General features: G+C 46.4%; 1 protein-coding gene across 1 annotated transcript in view; it reads right to left on the bottom strand.

Annotated features, from left to right (window-relative positions):
- AMOTL1 (angiomotin like 1) overlaps nt 1–24,127 on the bottom strand; it is a 90,448-nt gene that overhangs the window by 24,467 nt on the left and 41,854 nt on the right. Inside the window, exons 5-7 of the mRNA XM_023757292.1 lie at nt 14,858–15,002; nt 13,471–13,560; nt 9,081–9,139 (exon numbers count right to left, since the gene is read on the bottom strand). Coding sequence (XP_023613060.1) covers nt 9,081–9,139; nt 13,471–13,560; nt 14,858–15,002 — 294 coding nt within the window. The remainder of the gene's footprint in view (nt 1–9,080; nt 9,140–13,470; nt 13,561–14,857; nt 15,003–24,127) is intronic.

The raw sequence follows: 24,127 nt of genomic DNA, 5'->3' as shown, positions 1-24,127 counted from the left end.
TGTGTATGTGTGTATGTGTGTGTATGTGAGTGTGTGTGTGTGCGAGTCTGTACACATAAACACAGACTAAACACATAAACACAGACTAAGCTAATCCTGTTCAAGCTCTAAATCCCATGTGCTCATACAGCAATGCACGAAGAGCCCACTGGGCACCTGTTTCTGCAGTCGGTTTCTCTGGCATTTCTCAAGGAGGTACTGGTGGCCTTGGATGCGGGAGTGGTGGGCATCAAATTAAGGGAAGAGGAGGCAGGTATGATCCGACAACCTCTAAAATGCCAATGACAGATGAGACTGATGTTAGGAGTATAATCCTTGGGCCTCTCTGAATGAAGAGAGCTTAAAGAACGCAACCAGAGAAGAGGCCATAGATCAGTGTTTTTCAACCTTGGCTGCACATTAGAATCACCTGGGAATCTATTTAAAATCCTGATTTCTGGGCCTCATCCTCCGGAAATTCTGTTTCCTTGTTATGGGGTGGGGCCACAATATTAGTGACAAAGAAACAGAATTTCCGGAGGATGAGGCCCAGAAATCAGGATTTTAAAAAGATTCCCAGGTGATTCTGATGTGCAGCCAAGGTTGAGAACCACCACCATAGATGAAGGAGAGGCTGGGTAGGGAGGCTGAGGTTGCAGGTGGCCAACAGGGCCCGGGCCATCTGTTTGCATTTAGGGGTCTGTTTGCCAACCCCCCTATCAGCACTGGAGGTTCACCAGGAGAGGGCCTGCCAGAGGCAAGTGCTTCCTAATCTGGAGATCTATATGGAGCAGACAATGTTCACATGTCTGCTCAGAAAACACTCTGTTTTGAAGAGCTATCGACCGCAGCCCTGTATACAAAGTTCTGGGAAGTAGCCATGCCTGCAGTGCTAAGCCCTTCTCATCTGCCCCTGCCCACCACTCCCATTCAACAGGGTCAAACCTGAAAGGCCACGTAACCCAAGCTGGGCCAATCAGAGTCTCTCGTCTGGGGATGTGCCAGTAGGAGCCTGGGAGAGGTGGTGATGCAGACAGGCCACCTGGCTCTTAGGCTAGCAGCCACATCCAGCATGTGCGTTAGAGAACAGAGAAAGCCGTGCTGTAGAAAACGAAGAATCAAGCAGATGGATGGAGAAAAGTGGGTGAGAGCCCATGGTTACAGGGAGAGAAGGTTACAAACAGAGAGACACACACAAACAGACCCTTAAGTACAAACTACACCTGATTCTCAGACATGCCAGCCCTGGCCCCTAGCCTTGTGAGGCCTACCTGCCCGTCCTGCCTGGGGCTCTCTCACACACCCGTGCACATCAAAAACAGTCCTTGCTCTGGGCCTAAGCTAGCTCAAGCGGGTTTTTCCTTTTGTAATAAAAACATCACTGGAACCCTCTCCTTTTTTCTTTACACCTCTACTCCCTTCTCCACCAAGTGGACTTGGTATTTGGGAAAGCCTTAGACCAGCAGTTCTCAACCTGTGGGTCACGACCCCTTTGGCGGTCGAATGACCCTTTCACGGGGTCGCTAAGACCATCCTGCATATCAGATATTTACATTACGATTCATAACAGTAACAACATTACAGGTATGAAGTAGCAACGAAAATAATTTTATGGTTGGGTCACAACATGAGGAACTGTATTTAAAGGGCCAGAAGGTTGAGAACCACTGCCTTAGATGATGCTGACTAACACTAATGCATTAATTCAGGCAACGAGAAACCTCTCCACAATGCTGATGGATGGGTTCTCTCTCATGAAAAGATGTCAGAACACTTATTTGCCATAGTATCTCTCCCTAAAATCTCTCCTCCTGCTCCTTCCTCAAGGATCCTTCGGCTCAGAGCTCCCTGACACCGTATCCTGTAATACAGAACACATGCTGGCGAGGAGTCCACTCCACGGGGCGGCTACCATCTACTTGAAGAGCCAGATCCATGTGGACAATGTTGTGGACACCAAAAGGAATTTCTTTTTTCTGAGGCTGTGGGAGTGGGAAGTCAATGGGAAAGAATTTCATTTACTTCGCTATTTGCAAAACTATTTCGGCTCATCCTGCCTCAAAGACAGTCCACCCTCAAGAGCTCATTCTTCACATCTGCTCTCTCTCCCTCACCCCAGTTTGAGAGTCAAACTGATGAACCCAGAAAGAGACTCCCCTCAAACTAAACCGATCAGAACACTGTTCACATCATTTAAGAGTTATCTGTTCACATGAGGCTTATGGGATGCAAAACCATGTGAAAGGGGACACAATTCATCAACTCAGCAATGAAAAAGCAATATAATACAAAGCTAACCCATGATCCCCCGGCTTGGCTTTTCAATGTCTTTTACAATGTTGCTGATAAAGTTTCTCAGGTAAGGAACCCTGTTGTTTCTGGGAAGGGTCTTTAGCTCTACAAAGCCCCTGTAGGCCACTGCAGGTTGCGTGGTTCCGCCAGGCAACTGGAGACATAGATTATGAGTGGGCAGCTGACTAAGTCTATTAACAAACACAGGAACACTCCAGTGAGGGCTTGTCTTAGATGGCTGGGAGAGAGAACTGTTTTTAAATGAGTTTTGTAATAAGGAATAGTAAAAACAGGAGCACAAACCAAACTGTCCTGCAGAGCCCTGGGAGAGAGAGAAGGAAGGGGGGCGGGGAAACGATGTCGGGGACAAGCAGGAATGAGGTGGAGCTAAAACAACGCACCCCTGTCTGAACCAAAATGATCTTCAGCTTCTATGCATTTTACATTTGGGGCTTCCAAGAAAGCTTTCTTTTAAACAGGTGTTCTGAGTTTCAGAGCCTCTGGACCAGACATTACAAAAAGGAACAAAGGTTTGTGGAAATGGCTACTGTAAAAATGCAGGGAAGAAATCTTCTGGCGATGAATCCATATGAGAAAGTGAGACAAAGCCTGACGTGTGAAGGTTTAGTCAAACTTTGTTGCCCCAATTTAAGAGGAAAATAGCAATTTCCCCTTTTACATAGTACTGTGGCAGCAAAACCACTCCAAAAGACTGATCCGTTTTCAAGGCCCGCCCTAAAGGCCACACACGCATGCAGCTTTCCCGATCCCTTCAATGGCAGGTCTCCCCTGGACAGGAGGCCCCGCACATGCACTTCAGGTGGGAGCAGTGCTTCTCTAACAAGTGCTGGCCACCTGCTGCCTGTATCCCAGGCACAGAGGCGAGTCAGCCTGTCCCATCCTCCATCACCGGCGCACTTCAGCGCGTGTCTACCCCCTTCTAGCTCTGCAGGATTTGAAGAATCTAAGATAGCAGAAGCGCCTCCTGTATGAAGAGATGCAACAAGTGTAGGCAACAGTTTATCGAATAAGAGGATGCTGTTGATACAGGACCATATTCTAACTCAGTCTTTAAACTAAAATTTTAAAAATGACTGTTTTCAGACACTTATCATTGGAAAGTAATAAGCCCAACCACCAACACTTCTATTGACCTAACGGAGGAAAACATTTTGGTCTTCACATAGTATTTTTGTTAACGTTATAAAATTTACCTATTGCTCTTTAGTCTCTAGGCCCCAAAGTGAGTGTGTAGCACCGAAAGAAATATATCGCAGGTAAGATTTGGTAAAATATTTACTGGTTTTTGAATATCAGTAGAAGTTGTCTTGAATGTAGTAATTTTCTCTGACCCATATCCTATTGCATTTTATTTCTAAAAACTGTACTTATGCATTGAGGTGTAACTGAGTTTTCTTAAAACGTCATGTGTTTTTTTTTTACATATGTAGCTTGCAAACTTGCTTGACTGAATATACATCCATCCAGCTCAGCTTCCATATGTACTGCTCAACCTTCCACTTTATTTCCTTTTTTACCTAAAATAAAAATGTCCGGCGGCTTCCATATCACTGCTGACAGCTTAATAACAAATTGGGCGACGAGTTGATAATGCCACATAAAAATAGGATGCACAGGGCAGATGGTTTTGACTAGACACCTATTCGGGAATCACTTAGAAAACAAACCTGAAGACTTAAACTTTCCCTAACCACCACAGAACAGGTCCTTTTTTTGGCCTTCTCTTTCCTTAATATAAAAAGATATACAACAGACACTTCCATTTCCAGGGATGACAAAGTAAGACCCTACCAGACGGTTTGGCTCCCCATGCAGGAAACAACCGTAAAACTTGGACATAGAACAAAGAGCAATGATCTGAAGGCAGTGAAGAGTGAACTTGTGCAGACAGATGGTGGGAGTGCAGCTCACGTGGAGAGGAAAGGAACTCCACAGGCGCGGCAGGTGCTACGCCTCGACTGTGGCGGTGGCTGCATTTCACCACACTGTACCCTTAGAATGTGCACATTTATTTTATTGTATATAAGTACTTATTTTGTTGTATGTAAACAAATCTAAATAAATACCTAGATATTTATAGGTATGTATTATTAATTATATTCCTAGGTTTGTTTTAAATAAGGCGTTGGGGCATTATTAGAATACGCACAAATAGAACTAAGTTTTTCAAACGGGCCCTTTGAATGGCTTAACCCCCAAACTTGGCCCAAAGATCGAAGTTCATGCTGGGGAAATGGTTATATGTGGATTAAAAAAGCAGTTCATTTTGGGTTGATCAGGGAGAAAGCAATGTGTTGCCTGCAATTATATTTTCTCCCTTTCGTTAACTTCTGTAACCCCTCCCATGATCATTTTTGTAACTTGCTCTGTTTTTCCCCCTCTTTTTTCTACCAAACCAGTCTTTTGTAAGCAAAAAAGAAAATGAGTAACAGACGCAAGCTTATGTTTAATGGTCTAAGACCAAATTTCCTGGACTTAAAACAAACACTTTGTCCCTCAAAGTTTCGCATTCCATTAAGATATAGCTGCCTGCCCTCACTACAATTCATGAGCCCAAAATAGTTTTAAAAACAAACTGACAGGACCGACATCACAGAGTCACTCATTGCATTCTGCTTATTTTTATCATTCAGAGAACAAAAGCTTTCATTTCATAGACATTTTGAGAAAAGTGTTTTTAAAGACTCTAAACTCTATTCTGGTCTCAACAATTTTGTTTTTGTATCTGAAGAGATACACTAGATTATCAAACAAGGCCTTTTACTATAATTGGCTCTGGTTCAAAGACAAATGTAGAAACCAGAAGGACAAATTGTGAATTCCAGTAGTTAGAACTCACCTGAGGAGAAATGGGTACCTTACTACTAAGTCACAGTACTGGGCTAAATAATTTGAATCCAAAGAAGACTTTTAGTACAAAAGTTATTTAACATTCACTCACTGCCCTGATACTTCTAGGGGTAAAAATGTGAAAATTTTCATCACCCCCAGAGCCAACTAAGGACAAACTATTCGATCATTCTTGGTTGCAGTATCTTCATCAGTGAAACATGAAGGCCACGCTCAATGAGTTCTAAAACTACTGAAGTTCACAATTGCCACCTCTCACATTAGCACATCTCTGCACCACCCCGGCACACAAGCGGTGGCTCCCCCGCAACAGTTCAGTATGACTTTGGGCTCCAGTCTTAGAATGGCCTGAGTTCAAAACCCGTCTGCTCTACTCACCAGCTTGATGACCCAGGACAAGTTACTCAACTTTCCTGTGCCTCAGCGCCCTCACCTGTGAAATACCTGATAGAGACAATAGCTGAGTGCTCGGCTCACAGAAAGTGCTTGATGAGTGCTGGCAGCCGTTACTGTTGTAAAATGACCAGAGTAGGCCAGCCTGAACCAGGATCTAAAGGGGAGCAAACAGGAGCCACCCTGCAACTCCACCCGAGGATAAACTTTTAACCATCAAACCAACAGCCTCTGGAGAATCTGTCATTCCCAGTGCAATCAAATGGCCTCTTAATGAGCTCAAGTTCAGAGGACACATGCACTGTAGAGGCCAGACGTGTGACCTTTAAGGTGCTCCCCAGCCCTGGTATTTAAGATCCGCAGACCTCATCTCACAGTAGGATGCTTATGGTAAGACATATGGCACTGCTGAGAGGCACCCCTAAAGACCTCACTATCCAACAGTTAACTACAGACCCCAGGGCTAGTCCTGCCCAGCCCTATCTTTCATCATTAGCCAATTTTGGATCCCAACTGGGTAACTAAGGATTGTGACTACATTTGCATGTGTCTGTTTATCTAAAATGAAAATGGTATTCTCACCTGATTAGGGCTTCAGGAAAAGATGACCGTGAGCCCAGCTGGTGTGGCTCAATGGTTGAGCATCAACCTATAAACCAGGAGGTCATGGTTCAATTCCCAGTTGTGGGTTCGATCCCCAGTAGGGGGCGTGCAGGAGGCAGCAGATCAGTGATTCTCTCTTATCATTGAGTTTTCTCTCTCTCCCTTCCTCTCTGAAATATATATCCTATTTAATAAAGAGGTGATATGCAAATTGACCATCACACCCTCACAAGAGGGCTGCCTATGACCAGGCTGGCAGGGGGGTTAGTGAGGGACAACCACACGACTGACCAGCAGGCTGCATGGGATGACCAGGCCAGCAGGGCGGGTAGTTGGGGGTGATTAGGTTGGTGGGGAGGAGTCAGTTAGGAGTGACCAGGCCGGCAGGGAGGGGGCAGTAAGGGGTGACCAGGTTGGTGGGGAGGAGTCAGTTAGGAGTGACCAGGCCGGCAGGGAGGGGGCAGTTGGGGGCGACCTGGCCGGCAGCAGGGGGCAGTTAGGGGCGACCAGGCTGGCAGTAGGGGCAGTTAGGGGTGATCAGGCCGGCATGCAGAGGCAGTGAGGGGCGATCAGGCTGGAGGGGGGGCAGTTAGGGGCAACCAGGCAGGCAGGCAGGTGAGCGATTAGGAGCCAGCGGTCCAGGATTGTGAGAGGGATGTTAGACTGCTGGTTTAGGCCCGATCCCCTAAACCGGCAGTCGGACATCCCCTGAGGGGTCCCAGAATGGAGAGGTTGCAGGCTGGGCTGAGGGGACCCCCGCTCCCATGCATGAATTTCGTGCACCGGACCTCTAGTATATATAAAACGACCATGAAACTCTCCCAGGAAAGAATACCAATTGCATCCTAATTTATAAATTAGGCAATTTACAAAATAAGATCTAGAGAACTTCTGCAGTTCTTTCTTTTTCATCCTCCTTATGCTCAGGTTCCTTCTTTCTCTTCCTTCCATGATGGGAATAGGGGTCAGCCCGCCATGGCCTGCAGGCCAGGTCCACCCACAGCCTGATTCCATAAATAACGTTTCACTGGAACTCGGTCGCTCCCACTTGTTTACAGACCATCTGTGGGGCTTTCAGCTACAGGGCAGAGCTGAGTGGCTGTGGCCTGAGATCACTTACCACCTGGCGCTTCACAGAAAACGTTTGCTGCCTTGTGGCCCACAGGAAGCTAGCTCACAGGAAGTAGCCCATTATTAGAATAAATAATAATGACTATCACGTCATTCAATATCCAACAAATAATTATGAAATGCCCCTAAGTGCCAGGTTCTGGAAGCATATGACATGGGACCACAAAGGTGAGAGTGTCAGACAGGGCCCCTGCCCCCTGGTGCATGCAGTTTAGTCAGGGAAGACAGAACAAGCACAGCCAACAGTTACTTATTCACATCTAAGCTGAGACCTGGACGTGGATTTCCCGGCTCTGAACTGGCAGGGAACGTGAGGGCTCCTGGATGCCACATGAAATGGGAATGAACTCTAGTATGCTTTCCAGTCTGGGCTTACTCCATCCATCCCACTAGCCGTGCAGTGCAAGGACCGGGGACTGTAATAAAGTTTAAGACACTTGACTATTCCATCTCCAAGCAGGAAAGCCAAGCCAATAATCAATCATAAGTCATGTGCACTTGCTGGAGCCCTGATACCAACACGTGACCGGGAGACAGTTCTTTAACGAGCTCCGGGCCTTTAAGCACAGAAAACCAGCCTCACTGAGTCACACTGACTTTCACACTTGGGAGAAGATTTGATGGAGCATAAACAGATGCCCTGAAGCTCTGGGGCACTTCTGGCTGTCATGTGGGTTTGAAGTTTCTCAGTGCTGCCTGTCAAGATTGAACAAGTGGCTTAAGCATTCACATGCTCTGCTTCCCAAATCCAGGAAGGCTCGCTAAGCCACGCCAGCATTCTCTGGGAACACAGACCACCCCCCAACCCTGAAAACGGGCAGGTCCTTCCGGACAAGGTGAGTGCTAAAATAGATGGAGGAAGGATGTAAGGAGCAGGAAGAAGTGTTGCAGAATAAATGTGTTTTATAAAGTCTTCCTCACACTTCCTAGCTCTGGTTCTTCCTCCGAGCTCTACTGGCTGAATGAGCAGATTTATCCCTCTGTTTAGAGGAAATGGAAGTGCAGGGAGATCGGGCATCTACCTTCAGGTCAGGAGCATGTCAGTGAGAGCCCAGGCCTTAGAAGATGCAGCAACTGTTCCAAAATTATTTGCTTGAGGCCATGCCTACAAAACTGTTCACTTCATGGAGCTGCACAGTCCCACTAAATGTAGGGGGTTATCTTTAAAGAGGATCAGTCAACTTAAGGCCAGGAAATGTTCTTGATTTAAATGATACCACCTTGGCAGGCTCCACGGACGATTCCTTCCCCTTTGCCCAGGTGGGTCTGGGTGTCTGGCATGGTCCATGGATTGGCCAGTGTGAGCATCTGGCCGCTGCTCTAAAAACCTTTCTGTACCACAGCCAATGGTTACCTCCAACACATCTCCATCAGAATAAAAGAGAAGTCAAAGGAGTCAGAGATCAACTATATTACACCAATTTTCATGACAAGTACCTAATAGTGAAAGGTTCCCTGGATATTCTCCTACTTGGACAAAAAAGGAAGGAGGGAAGAAGGCAGGCAAAGAAGAATTCAAGCATTCTTAAGATGCTTCTATTCTGATAGCAGTTTTAAAAAATAATTTTGCCAAATGCCTTGAAATATCAGAATAATTTGGGTATATCTCCCAATATGATGAGGAAATATTGAGCTAAAAATAATGATTTTTTAAAAAAATATATTTTTATTGATTTCAGAGAGGAAGGGAGAGGGAGAGGGAGATAGAAACATCAACGATGAGAATCACTGATCAGCTGCCTCCTGTACGGCTGGATCGAACCCGGAACCCGGGCATATGCTCTGACCCGGAACCAAACCATGATCTCCTGGTTCATAGGTCGACACTCAACCACTGAGTGGAGGAGTTCCATGCAACTAAAGGGTGCCCCTACAGAACGCAGAGAGAGGAGGTGCTGTAATAGGAGCTTTGCAGGGACTCAGGAGGAGCTGCAAGCGCTGGCAGCCCACAGGAGGTAAACCAGTGGGCCCATATGTGACCACACCTAACCCGTCCTCCCTGACGACGCCTGAGAGAAACCCACAGAAGGTGCAATGAAACCCAATGGGGATTCAGAGTAACCGCCTTGTGCTCCATGTAGGTCAACGGAATTCATGTTTATGTCACCGTGATTTCTGCTTCACATGGGCCCTTATAGAAATACAAAAATAGCCAGAGGGATTCGCTTATAGAAAATTATTTTAGTCTCTTTTATGTTCTATAAGAGACAGAAAACCAAATTACCTAAAATAAGAACCAAGGGTAAGATGATGATTAGAAGATTCACTGAAAATGTTAAATTACTATTATTTTCTTAATATATTTTTATTGATATTTAGAGAGAAAGGAAGAGGGAGAGAAAGAGAGAGAGAAACATCGATGTGAGAGTGCAACATGGAACAGCTAATCTCCTACTGGGGATTGAGCCCATAACCATGTCATGTGCCCTGACAGGGAATCGAACGAACCGGCAACCTTTCGGTGCATGGAATGATGCCCAACCAACTGAGCTACACCGGCCAGGGAAAATTACTATTATTTTTAAAACAAGGTGGTCCCACACATTCTTTTGCTGTTAACTTTTAAAACCCATGGGAATTATGAGGAAAATCCAAAGTATATATGAGTTCGGACTCATTTACACATATTACTCATCAATTTAAATGAATAAATGAATGCTCAAAAAAATCTTGTTCTTTGAGAGAGATACAGTTTAACAGCTAGAATCCAACTCACAAAGACTTAATTTTAACCAAATATGTTGAACCCATATGGCCCAAAGAACCCCAAAGGGGCGGAGGTAAGTTCTTGGGTGTCCTGGAACACAACTTGGTTTTATCCTGGAATAACACAAGCACAAGCCAGAGCTAATCAGCTCCTACTCAACCCAAGAAACTAGTAAGAGTCCCTCTACCCACCTAGTTTCCCCACATCTAATATTTTATTTTTGGTTTTCTGGTCTAATGATGATGGAAATTCTGCAGTCATCAATTTTTCAGAAAGAAACGATTAAAAAGTTTCACTTACTGAGAAGACAGTGCTAAAAGTGAATGATGACAGACATTTCCAGGACTCTGGTGTGTGTGCATGTGCGTGTGCATGACAAATAAACGAATAGAAGAAGCAGAAATCTCAGTAAGTTAAAGAAGTTAAAAGACAAAGACACACAGCCAGACCAAACAGGATGTCTTGTTTTTCAGGAGCAATTTGGCTGCAAAAATATTTGAAAAAAAAAAACAACAAGCAAGCAAAAGCAGAAAACAAACACACAAAACTCTGAATGCAATACTAGGATGTATAGAGAAAACAATTTGTCACAGTCCTCAAAGTCCTGAGCACTTAATCCAGTGAGATTTTTAACACAGAGCCATCTCCTAACCGAGAGGAGCACAATCATGGCCCTGCTTAACGTTCCCCCAACCTGCACAGCTCAGTGGCGACTGCCCAGGCACTGCACCAAGGCCTTCATCAGGCTCCAACTAAAGAGCAGAGCTCAGTGTTTGAAAGAAAACTGCCCTGGACAGCAGGAAAATTTAGAAATCAGGCCAGGAAGGACCTTCCCCTTCCATTAACTAAGAGGTGTTACAGAGCTCCTACCGACAGCTCATTCTGCGAGAGTGTGCTGGGTGTTCTTGGACTGAATGCTTAGCTTCCCCATGAACACCTAGCAAAAGAACCAAACATGCTATTCTCTCCTCTGACTTTCCTTCTAACTTTTCCACTGGCCAAGGTGTTTGTCAGAGGCTTCCCAACTGAGCCTCAGCTCCTTGCAAGGCATTACCCAGAGAAATCACTACTCCGCTTGGCAGGCCTGCCCTTCTCTCAGCCAAAGGCTAGCATTTCAAAAGACTCACTTGAGAAGGTTGGCTCCTCTGGAGTGCGCAATGTGAATAATTATGGTTACAAGGTATTTGGCAAGTGCTCTAATAATAGAGTTTCAAAAGAATATGTAGATCATGAAACACATTAATAACTCTGAAGCGAGGCAGTAATTCATGCCTGCCATTCTGTACCCACATGCTAAAATGAGTCTGACAGAACGCATCGCCCATCACTAGCCTTCTGGGCATGTCTGCACCTATTGCTATTATACTTGCTCACTTAGCTATGGGCCACTGTGTGAGGTGACTCCACAGGTTCAAACTTCAACTTATTATCTAATCCCAACGTGTTCCTTCTTCCTGATTGTTCTGGTCACACTCCTGTCTTTCTTTTACTGCCTTATTCAATTGGTCACCAAGTCCCTAATTGTCACTTGCTTATCTTCCCCTACTCTCCATTACTACTTCTGTCTTAGTTAAGACCTCTACCTCTCTTGCCCAGACACTAAAATAGCTGTTATTAGTCTCCTTGCCTCCAGGTTAGTTCCTAATGAATGTCTCTTGTACTGTTCCTAACAAGCTTCTAAAATATAAGTCTTGCAATCAATAAATTCATAAACACATTTGAAAAAAAAATAGGTGCATATTTTTTTATAATCTTGGAGTGGGAAGAAGCATTTCTGAGCATAATAGAAAATCTAGAAGGCATAAATATAGTTACTAAAAAAATCTGTAAACTAAAGGACATTATCATCAAAGGTAAAAAAACAACTGGGGGAAGTAGCGGCAACACAGATGGCAGGAGACATGCTAATTTCCTTAATATATAAAGAGTTCTTATGACTCACTAAGAAAAATACCTACCTGTAAATTTGAAATAACATACCGAGTCCATCTCTTCCCCACACTAGGAGAGGAAAAGCTAATGCAAACAATTATGAAGCGTGACTATGGCACAAAGTGTCCTGTAGAGACAGGCATTAAAAAATTGCTTAGATATCACTATGAGCAAACTTGCTTCAAATGCCCTGCCTAGATTCAATGATATCACATGTCAACAATGAGATACCTGTAAACAGTTGAAAAATGCCTCTGGACTCTGTTTCTGCCTTTGGAGCACAATGGAGCATGCTCACACAGAACAAATCATTGCAAAAAAGCCGGAAGAGCCTCTTGGCCTACATCGTTAATGTTTTATCTTCTGAACTCACACAACACCAAACCCCGTCATTCCATGAGCACAGCCATGGGCTAAGAGGCCAGATGGAACTAACTGGATTTCCCACTTTGACCTGAACTAAGTGAGAGAACGCTATCCCCTGACATAAGGCAGAGGATCAGCAGAGCAACATTGCTGACAGAACTACCACAAGGACACCGACTCTACTCAGGCAGCTGATCACCCAACAGCCAGGGAAGACATGCAGGTACCACAGGTGACTCATTTTTCAAAGGAAAGCTCAGAGGAGGTGGTAAAGCTGCTGTACCCTCAGGAAGAGATACATTCTGTAGGAAAGTAAATAATTCAAGATGCCGATGGAGCTCTTCATGGGAACCTGGAGCACAGGGCAGCTCAACTGCTGCAAGACGACGAGGAAGGCTCTGATACAGAAGGCCTGGACAGCATGAGTGTCCGTCCGCCAAAACAAAACTTAAAAATGAAGCTGGGACTAATCCCTGGAGTGCGATCAGGAGTAAATGTGGGGGAAACAAAGGAGCTTAACCCAACCAAACAGGACTGCACCTTGAAAATTTCACCAATGATTTCCCCGCCTTGAAAATGCAGGGCTGTACCGAAGGACCGGCATCAGAATTCCACTACCACCCCACATGGATGGTCAATGTCAGGTAACATTGTTCCTTGAACTGTCTTTAGTTAGTAAACCCTTAACTCACCATGTTGTTGAGATTTATGCCAGAGAAATGAATTCAGTTTTCTAAACAACCTTAAAAAAGGAAGTTGTATTTTTACATTTCTGACCTGTACAATGGATTTGCAGAAATTCTAACCCTGACCGATGGTTTCTCAAAACCCATTGCCTTTGGTGAAATTAACACAATATTCTCCCAATAATCCGGAGGCATGGGAAGCCACTGTTTATTTCATTCTGGCAGACACGGGCTCAGTGATTTTTTGGCAACCAGAGTCACATATGCAGATATATGATGTGGTCCTTCAGGTGGCCCAGGTCAGAAGGTCAGAATAAACATTACTAAAATAATACCCAATAACTTTGGCTTTATCTCTGGCAGACCTAGGAGGCCCAACGGCTTATGTGCTAAATTACAAAACCCCAAAGGTACACAGCACAAAACCTACTTAAAATTAACACGATTCTTTGTTCAGGCCCCTGGGTTTTAAAAATACCAACGCTGGGATGGATAAACATGGAGACTCACTCTGAGAAGCATACAGGCCCTCCACGGCTCTGTCTTCATGGCCGTCATACTCCCTGCTGGACAGCTGCCTGTTGGCAGTCTCCAGTCGATCTGTGCACAGAGAGAAAAGGATTATGAAGAAATGTGTATGGATCTAAGTCGTCATCAACTGAGAAATGACGTGGGAGCCAAGAGCTGGGTATGAAAAGATGCTCAGGCAGGAGCCCCAAACTGAACAACTTTTGGGGAGGAACAATACATCCCAAAATGTCAAAAGAAGTCTTCAGATGCCACACTGTGCCTTCATGCAATGGAATGCCAAGATGTGCACCAGCAGGGGGCAGCTAAGAACAGATTCCAAGAAAAACCACTTTGCTGCCTATGAACAAACCTCTGATTTGAAGTCCTTGCAAAGGGTTGACTCCTTGGCCCCAAACCCAGCCCTAGTCTAACCCTGACCACGAGCCCTCTGTTTTAGCCCGCAAATGCTACCTGTATCTTAGAACAACAATTAAATACCAAAAAAGGTCAAAATGACCTAATGGATGAAGATTCTACACAGTTAGTTCTACATTTGCTCAAAGCACCTGGCAAATTTTCATTTATTCCATTAAATAATTCGGCTTAACAGGTCTTCATTGAATGTACACGATATGCAAGATAGAGATTTGTAATAATAGAAAAAGTAGGAGACTACATACAAGGCAACTGAAAAATGGCTTGGCTGATTGAAAGTGAAGTTAAATTTTACGCATTGAGTTATTCTGTATGTTGGAGGTTGCCAAAACCCTGTAGCAGGTGACTCCTAGTTTTGGGGAAGTATATACATATACTAGAGGCCCGATGCACGAATTCATGCAAGAGTAGGCCTTTCTTCCCCCAGCTGCCGGCACCGGCAGGCACCTGGGACCTGGGCTTCCCTTGCAGCCCTGGCTTCATCCAAAGGTCGTCCGGTCTAATTAGCATATTACGCTTTTATTATTATAGATACACATCTGTCGGCCTATTGGCCTTTATTTTCCCACCAGAGGGACACGTCTAGCCTGTCTTCTACACTATACCAAGCAAGTGTTCAGCTTTGGCTTTTACAGCCTGTGTGGGAAGAGCTGTGCATCTAACACTCTTTTCAAAGTTGCCACTCACATAGTCACAAGTCACAGTCAGTACTTTTCAAGCCAGAAGCAGCTGCACACCCACTCCCTAGCTTTGCATATAGGCTGTCACTTCTCAGGCTCGGTGCTGAAACCTACACCCTACAAGGCAGAAAGGAACAATTCCGCTCTCTGAGAGCCCTTTCCCAGGTGGTTGGAATTTCCAAGGTTATCTCACACAGTTGGGACCTGAAGTCAGGCTGTTGGTCACAGAGCGCTTTGGGACAGAGAGAAAACATGAACGGAAGCTGACGTGCCTCGGAGGTCCCTGTTGAAGTCGTGGAGTCTTCGAATCTCGCCCTCCAGTTTGTTTCTCATCGCCTTGTCCAGTGACTCTCGCTTGGTGGTGGACTTGACCAGACTCTCATAGGCTTCCGAAATCCTCTGAAGTTCTTTTTCAAACTACAAGAAAGAAGTGACATGAAAGTGGGACTCTGACATTCCCATCGGTGCCTTAGTTACACCAACTCTTTAAAAAAAATGTTTATATTGATTTCAGAGAGAGGAAGGGAGACAGAGAGAGAGAGAGAGAGAGAAACGACAATGATGAGAGAGAATCATTGATCAGCTGCCTCATGCACACCCCTTACTGGGGATCGAGCCTACAACCTGGGCATATGCCCTGACTAGGATTTGAACCGTGACCTCCTGGTTCATAGGTCAACGCTCAACCACTGAGACACACTGGCCCGGTCTACACTGCCTCTTTGACATTCCAAGTGTGAAAGCTGTATCTTCAATGTGGCCTTTTCTGCACCTCAAGTTTCATGTCTACCAAATGGTGTAATCAATTTCACCCCCACCCCCGTCTGCCTTCTGAGGGCTACATTAGGGTCCCGCAAATAGCAGACTCACAAGTCTGGGTGGACCATCTGATGTCACCTTGGAAAAATCTCTCTGTACCAATTCCAGAAAGGGTGAATTTAAACACAACTTAAGCCTCTTATATTTTGTACAGCAATTTACAACTATTACTAGAGGCCTGGTACACGGATCTGTGCACCGGTGGGCTCCCTCAGCCTGGCCTGCGCCCTCTCGCAATCTGGGACCCCTCGAGGGATGTAGTAGTGTGTGAAGCAGCAGGCGGCAGGAGAGGAGCCCGAGCCAGGGCCAAGCGCCACGCCACTCCCGCTCACCCGGGCCCCGCTGTGCCTGCTGCCACTGCGGCCACTCAGTAGTGCTGCCGAGTAGGCGGGAGAGGCTTGTGCCACCGCAGCTGCACTCACCAGCCATGAGCCCAGTGTCTGGTTTCTGTCGGTCAGCTGAGCGGCGCTCCCACTGTGGGAGCGCACTGACCACCAGGGGGCAGCTCCTGCATTGAGCATCTGCCCCCTGGTGGTCAGTGCATGTCATAGTTACCGGCCGGTCGTCTAGTGGTTTAGGGTTTTATATATATAGATTATTATTCCCAGTTAACATAAAGGAAAATATTAAATACAGAACTAAAGGACCACAACTGGAACCCAAATTTCCAGACTCCAAGTACAGTGCTCATCCAGAAAACTTCCTTTTATGTTCCCATCCCCAAAGGAACATAAAACCCACTTGAGGAGATGCTGCTTTATTTAGCATTTTTACTCCCTTTCCTATGAAACTATCTATATAAAGGAATAATGAACTTGAAGCTAATTATAAACAAATGTACCACAGACAATCTCTTTGTATGAAGGAATTGAAAAATATGGGATTAAACCATTTTTTTTTGCTCTTTTTTTGTATTTCACTAAATCAAGAGCTGTAACTGGGAGAGCATTTAATCTGCAGCATATATAAATCTATAAGAGGTAGCTCTAACTGTGGTAACAGGAGTTTAACTTACTAATGAGTTTCTGAAGTAGCTATCAATAAATCCCGTTTTAGTGTTGTGTGACCTAAATAAATGCCGGAGAAAGGATAGAGTGCCTGCAAACACAGAACCTTGATGTATTGCTAAAAGTCAGAACCAGAGGCAAGGCAGGCAGGGTTGAGAGCACTGGCGTCCCTCATTGGGCACCAAGAGACTTGCACCATGTTTTTGGTCTCCACTGGAGAGCTATGTCACCATGAGGCAGGCACCCCAATTGCCCTGATCAGAAGTCCCTGCTGAGGTTCCTATAAACAAAACATATCCTAACAGGTGTTCACTGTACACTCACTGTGTGTCTGGGTGCCAAGGATACCTGGTCTTAGGAACTCAATGTCTAGAGATGGCCTGCACCCAGACACATCCACTTCAGTAAAGCAAAGTCATAAGGGGTGTGGTGGTGTAATGCTACGACGGAGCTGGGCAGCAAGGCCATTTTGCAGGGCTGAGAAGAGTTTCTTTAGATAAGATTTCAGAGAAAATGCCATTGAAAATGAGTCTTGAGGGATGAATAGGGATTTGCCAAGCGGAAAAGAAAAGGCCAAAGGGCGTTGGCATCCCAGGCAGAAGATAGGTCCTGAGCCAAGGCCAAGCCATGAAAGTGCATGTCTCTGATGAGCGCGAGGGGCAAGTGGTAGGAGCCAGGGCCAAGTGGAAGGACTCTGTGGGCCAGGGAGAATTATGGGAGGACACACACCCATATAAGCAGAAGGGCAGCATGGTCTTACCTGAGGTTTTACAGAGATAAATTAAGGATGGGGTTGGAGAGTGGGGGTGGGGAGACAAGGCAGGAGAAAAGAAGTCCAAGGAAGAAGCTAATGTAAACAGCTCAGTGACCGATGACAAAGCGTGAACTAGGGTAACTATAGGGTGTCCCAAAATTCATGCAAGATTTGAATTTTGGCCAAACCGGTTTGGCTCAGTGGATAGAGCGTCGGCCTGTGGACTCAAGGGCCCCAGGTTCGATTCCGGTCAGGGGCATGTACCTGGGTTGCGGGCACATCCCTACTGGGGGCTGTGCAGGAGGCAGCTGATCGATCTCTCTCATCGATGTTTCTAGCTCTCTATCCCTCTCCCTTCTTCTCTGTAAAATTTCAATAAAATATATTAAAAAAAAAAGATTTGAATTTTGCATGAGCATTAACAACAACAACAACAAAAAGCCCAATTTTACTTGGTTTATTGAATCAGATTCTAATATCTGTTGCCCTTTGATTTCAATACCTTCAATTTGATAAGCATTACCAAGTACCAATTATGGCCCAGGAGCAGGGACAATGAAGACCAATGAAGACCATGGCTTTGTGTATGTGCCAGCAAAGCCGTGGAGGCCATTCACCTGATGTGCTATTCCATACATAACCCTGTACTATATACTTTATGAATCAATAAAAAATTTACAATTTTTAATTATAAACCTGTTTTATATCAAAATTACTTCTTGTATGAATTTTGGGACACCCTATACAAGGACAGATTCCAAAGACCCTGAGGAGTGGAATCAATAGGTCTTAGTGACGGTCTGAACTGGAAGGGAGAAAGATATCAAAGACAGCACAGGCATGCATTGCTTAGAAGATGGAGCAATAAGACTGGCCAAGATCAATGGTTGTCAGAGAAACCATTCTTTCTTTAGCAAAGAAAGAAAGCCAGTTCAGTGTTGGAGTTACCATGTCTGGGGAGCCAGCGGAACATCTTGGCGAGGATTTCCCCTTAGCAGGAGGAGACACAGGTGGGAAAGTAAGGAAGGGAACTGTGTCATGTGTGGATGACATGAAATCATACAGTGGAGACCACTTAGGGAGAGCAGCAGCAGATGAGAGGGCCACCCACGGGGAGCATCAACACTGCAGGGGTAGGGGCGGCAGAAGACCCAGTGGGAGAGACTGAAGCCAGTGACACCATGAGCCAGGAAGCCAAAACTTAAAGGAGAGAGAATGTGGTTAGTGCCCCCGGAGGCTACAATCGAGCCAAGATACATCTGAGGAGAGGACAGGGAAAGGCTGGGGAGCTGCAGGGTTTCTTTAGTGGCAGCTGACCAGGGCAGAGTCGAGAACACGAAGGCTCCTGTTGGTACTGTCTTATTTTCTCCAAGGCCTCCTAATACCAGAGTTGATACTTCCACGGTCCCCTCATTTCCACAGGCCTGTTTCTTCTAAAGAGATTATGATGGTCAGTAATGAGGCAGCAGACAGAACAGCATGTCCTGAATCCTGTTCATAGCTCTATCACAAATCATGTTCTTTCCTTTTGATTTATTTTGTTTTCAAAAGAGATGACTCCAAAATACCACCATTGCTATGCTAATTTCATCTATAAAAGGTGGCTTTTATTTTTGGACAGATGGACAGGGACAGTACTTGTCACGACCGAAGGGCATCACCTAGTCGCTATGTAAGGAGAGAGGACCATAAAACCTGATGTGTCCACCATCCACGGTAACAGAGTGCCAATGCTTCAAGCCCAGGACAACTAGGAAGCCTTCCTCAGCTGCACACCCATGGTACGTTCACCTGCTGTATTCACCTGACTGAACTCGAATGTGAGTATGCATTTTGTGACTGATTTGATTGTCAATTCCTTCAGGGCAGAAACAGTCTATAGCCCTAGCACTGTGTCCTGCCAGTGAAAAAATAAGTTTAATCTTTAAATTTATACCTCCTCAAAAACAGTCTTGGGCACTGAGAAATGATATCTGATCTTGGATTTTTTCCTTTCATTAAAAGAACTTCTCTCTGCACACTACGAAAGACAACTGCAGGATCCCTCTGACAGCCTAGTTTATAATCTCAAATATGAAACAATCGAGAATTGGGATTTGGTTATGTGCTTGTAGCTACCAAGAGAGAAAGGGCAAGAGTCTTAGTTCAGATAAGATACTTCCTGTGAGAAGTGACAGCTGTCACAATGGAGACAGATTAGTCTCCTTTATTGTAGTCATAGAGGACAGAACGATGACTATATGTAGGAAGTTAGAAGATGCAGATTTTGATTCAACATAAGAATTTCCAAACTACATTTTCCAGAAGCGCACTATGCCCAGTAGTGAGCTTCTCATCCCTGGAAGCATTCAAGTAAAAAAATAAAATAATAAAATAAATGACCTCCTTTCAGGATATGACACAAGGATTCCTAAGGGGTGGGAAACTGGACTAGAACCATTCTCAGAATTTCAAGTCCAAAGCTCTCTGAGTTCTAATTGCACACTCCTTCAGAACAAGAACCACACCCAATTCTTCAAATCCTTCATGTTCAGAGCATCTTAAGTCCTCCCTGACGTTTGTTAAAGACGAAGACAAGGCTGGACAGACTGGCTTTGTATAAACACCAACTGGGCCAGGTCAGAGTCTGAGTGTGACCTTGTGATGAGAATACTGGGTTTGCCTTCACAACCCCATCCTCCCTTCCAGCCCAGATGTCAGCAAGCTCTTAGGCCAGGTCATCCAGGGCCCTTGAACTCACAGAGAAGCACTCACTGTCCCAGAAACAGAACCACGAGCAGACTGGAAAGTCCTGGTGCCATGAAGCCAATAGGCAGACAAGGGCCCTGAGAAAATCCCAGCCATGCCAAACTCTGGGTACTGGCTTCTCCCCTGAGCACCTTCCTATGCACAGCTCAGGGACCCACAGGACCTACGGCAGATCTACCTACAAGTCCCAGGTTGCCCGGTCAGACAATTGAGCAGTGAGGGTGAGCCAAGGGGAGGCCTGGGACGAGGACGACCTTCGGCACACAAGGTGTGGAATGCGGAGTCCCAGACTGCCCAGTCAGAGCCACCACTGCTGAGCTGACAGGAGAGGGGCTTCACTACAGCAGGCCTGGGGTAGCCGTCACTGCCTCGCAGGCCTTCCAGCCCTCTCCCTCCAAATGTCCATCGCCCGATGGCTTCTGAGGCCAACCCACTCGACAAAACACAGTCCGGTCCTGCTGGAAGTGCCTGTCCATTAATTATGCTTCAGGGAAACTGGGAGGAAAGCGAAGCAAATGAGTGAGTAAACGGAAATACTGAAAAACACCCTCCCTTCCTGAGGGTCCTCAACCCGCATTCCAACACTAACAGGGAAAATCGCCACCTCGTGCCTCTGGAAACGGTCTTCCCGACTGGGCTGTGCACTGGCGTCTCTGAGCTGGGTCGTTCTTTCCTGCCATGTTCCTGGCACAGCGTGCACAGGCTAAGCCTGCAATCAAACCTTCTGTTTTTGGTGCTGCCCTCACACTGAATCTCTCTGAGCACGCCCAGTGTGCGAGGATCCAGCCCGGATGTTATTGCTGGCACAGGGCAGCACATCCTACAATCAGCACAGTGGCTCCACCCCAAAGTGACAGGCCCCATCACTGAGAAGCAAAGTCGTCACCGTGCCCACCTGACAGTCCCCTTCCTGGACCTGAGGCCTAAGCAGCGGCCGAGAGACAACTGAACAGTGAGGCCGAGCCGAGGGAGGCCTGGGACAGGACGAGCAGGGCACGCAGCCGGGGAATGCTGTCACCGAGTTCGCCCGGCTCCTCCGGCTCATGGTCCTAAGGCTTAGGACCTAAGCTGGTGAGAACCGCTCCGGAACTAGTGATGGGCACGCCAAGTATTTGTCAAAATCTGAGCGTTTCAATTGACATATGGGCCTTTCCAGTTGGATGTGTGGTAGATCAATGAAATGTAATATCTATATAACTATTTATGGTAGTCAAGGGACTGAAGGAGTTTTGGGTTCCAGAAGGCAAATAGCTTTTATTTTTCTCCTTTTTCAGAAGTCATCAAAATCCTTTTGGTCACAAAGTTTAAGAATCATCCCCTGTGCAGGGAATTGAGTCACTAGGAGATGAATTCTGTTTTTCAAACTAGAAATGTGAGCCCTAGCCAGGTAGCTCAATTGGTTAGAGCGTTGTCCAGATACACAAGCTTGTGGATTCGATCCTCAGTCAGGACACATATAAAGATCAACCAAATGAATGCATAGATAAGTAGCACAACAAAACTGACGTTTCTCTCTTTCTTTCTCTCCCCCCACCCACCCCTTCCTCTCTCTCTCTAAAAAATAAATTTAAAAAAATAGAAATGTGCATCAAAATCAAGAAAGAAATGCATGTTACACGTCAATAAAGTATATATTAATAAACAAGTCAATGGAGAATATCAAAACCTCCCGATCTCTGCCCCCTCCATGAAACGGTGTAAAAACACCCGTGTGAAAAGACTCAGAACCAAACTCTGCCCTCAGGTGGGGCTGCATAGCGTCCGGACGCATGTGCCACAGAGCTCATTAGGGAGAAGAAAGAACGGCTTATTTCGCAGAAGTGCTGAGCTGGTCCTTTCCAGTTGTAGACCGTGCCCTGGGAGGTGTCAGAGGCAAGCTGGGGCCTGAGCAGCAGCCACAGCCAAGGCCGGAGACGGCGGGCTGTTTCCCGCCTCCTACGGGTGTGCCTGGAGCGCAGCGGCACTCTCGTAGCCCGTGTTTCTGGCTCTCATTTTCCCTCCAATAAAGGCAGCCAGAGCTCTCTGAGCCAAGCCTAGTCTTGACTCCAGACCAGTGGTCGGCAAATTCATTAGTCAAAAGAGCCAGATATCAACAGTACAATGATTGAAATTTCTTTTGAGAGCCAAATTTTTTAAACTTAAACTATATAGGTAGGTACATTGTTATTAACTTAATTAGGGTACTCCTAAGCTGGCCTTTGCTAAAAATGTCCTCAATCCGACTGAGGTAAGTTGGCTGAGGTCGACCCCTTCCAACTCTCCCATCCACACTCGTCTTGTCTACTTGTTTCGTCTATCTCCTTTCGTTCATCCTCTCTATATGTCCAAATCATCTCAACATACCTTTCTCAATTCTCGACACTACATCTTCTTTCACTCCACAACGTTCCTTAAAATTAACTTAATAAACTTTACTTAAAGTTTTAAGTCAACTTCGCACTGTTCGTGCCCGCCCGCAAGTGGTATTTTGTGGAAGAGCCACACTCAAGGGGCCAAAGAGCCGCATGTGGCTCTCGAGCCGTGGTTTGCCAACCACTGCTCCAGACCATTCCCGTGGAAGCTCCGCACAGATGCGCTAGGGCAGATTCAGCCCGTGCACGTATTTATCACCAAACCCACTGCTCCCAGCTGTCTACACCAGCCTCAAACGCTCAGAGGAGCTGACTGCTCTGACACCCTGACCAGCAACGCGAGCAGGCTTCCCCTGAGGGATCCGTGCTAAACAGTGACCACCAAATGGCCAGCCAGGAGCACTGCCTGTCACACAGAACCCAATGACCAGATCCTGTGGTCGGGAAGGTTTATATCCCTCCCTTTCTCTTTACCAAGGCCTCTGATTGGTCAGGGCGGAGCCAGGGACTTAGACTCTGGTAAGATGCCTTCCGCCACACACGCCTCCTTGCCTGCGGAGAGGAAACTCCAGTGCCCTTGGCTCTGCTGCCTTAAAACATCCATGACCTTTGCCCCCCTCACGTCTTCTGTTCTACCTGCAGCATTTCGAGCACTGACCTGGCTGACGTTTTCCTATTGACTCAGGCTCTCAGCATCAAGCCAAAGGCTGAAGGCTGCCATAGACTCTAATATTCCCAGGATACTACACAGGCTGGAATGACACAGCATCTTCCCACCTAACAAGTCACAAGCACGGGGAGAGGGCACAGTAACTCGACCTCGACCCTCAGTGCTGAGACAACACCGAGAATGGGCTGGCTGCTTTTGAAGGGACCAGCTAAGGAAACTAGCATGGCGATCACAGGGCTCCTGAGAGTCCCCGATTTAACGGAAACCTGTCTCTCTCAACTCATTCCCTGGGCTACTCTTCCACACTGTCCACCTGGGGAAACACTTCTTAGCCGCTGAGTCTCCGGACCAGGGCCACCTCTGCTGTACCTACTGGAGCCCCTGAAGTGCCACTGCAGGCATGAGCTTAGGCAACTCTCCCCTTTTGGACTGTACGCTGTAGGCAGGCACCATGTCATATTTATGTTTGGTCTCCTTCGAGCCTTACACAGTACCTGGCATAAAAAGGGATCTAGTTAACTGCTGGCAAGGGGTCAATGAATCAACCCCCCCCCACCCCCCTCCACGAGCAGGTAAAGAATTCTGTCCTGCCCAGCCAGTGTGCCTCAGTGGTTGAGCGTTGACCCATGAACCAGGTCATGGTTCGATTCCGGATCAGGGCACATGCCAGGTTTCAGGCTCAATCCTCAGTGGGGAGCATGCAGGAGGCAGCCCGTTAATAATTCGCATCATTGATGTTTCTCTCTCTCTCTCTCTCTCCATATATATATATATATATATATATATATATATATATATATATACACACACTAGAGGCCCGTTGCAGGAAGATTCCTGCAAGAATAAGGCTTCCTCGGGCCTATTCCTGCAAGAATAGGGCTTCCTGAGACCGCAGCGGAGCAGAGAAAGGAGTGAAGCCCACCTCCCTTCGCCGCTTAGCCCTCGGCTCCCTCCCTTCTCTGCCACCTGGGCTCTCTCCCTTCTCCACCACTTTGCTCCCTCGCCAGGTCATGGATCCAAGGCCCAGATTCCCCGGGCAGCGTCAGGCGCTACCGGCCCCATCTCGCTGGGTCAGGGGTCCGGGGCCCAGGTCCCGCGGGCAGCATCGTGCACTGCCGGCCCTGCCTGCAGTATGCAAATTAGCTGTCGTCTTTGTTGGTGGTTAATTTGCATATCACGCTGATTAGCCAATG

The sequence above is a fragment of the Myotis lucifugus genome, unplaced genomic scaffold, assembly GCF_000147115.1.
Source record: "Myotis lucifugus unplaced genomic scaffold, Myoluc2.0 scaffold_104, whole genome shotgun sequence".
Taxonomy (NCBI): domain Eukaryota; kingdom Metazoa; phylum Chordata; class Mammalia; order Chiroptera; family Vespertilionidae; genus Myotis; species Myotis lucifugus.
The sequence above is the reverse complement of the archived record's forward strand: the minus strand, read 5'-3'. Positions and strand labels throughout refer to the sequence as shown.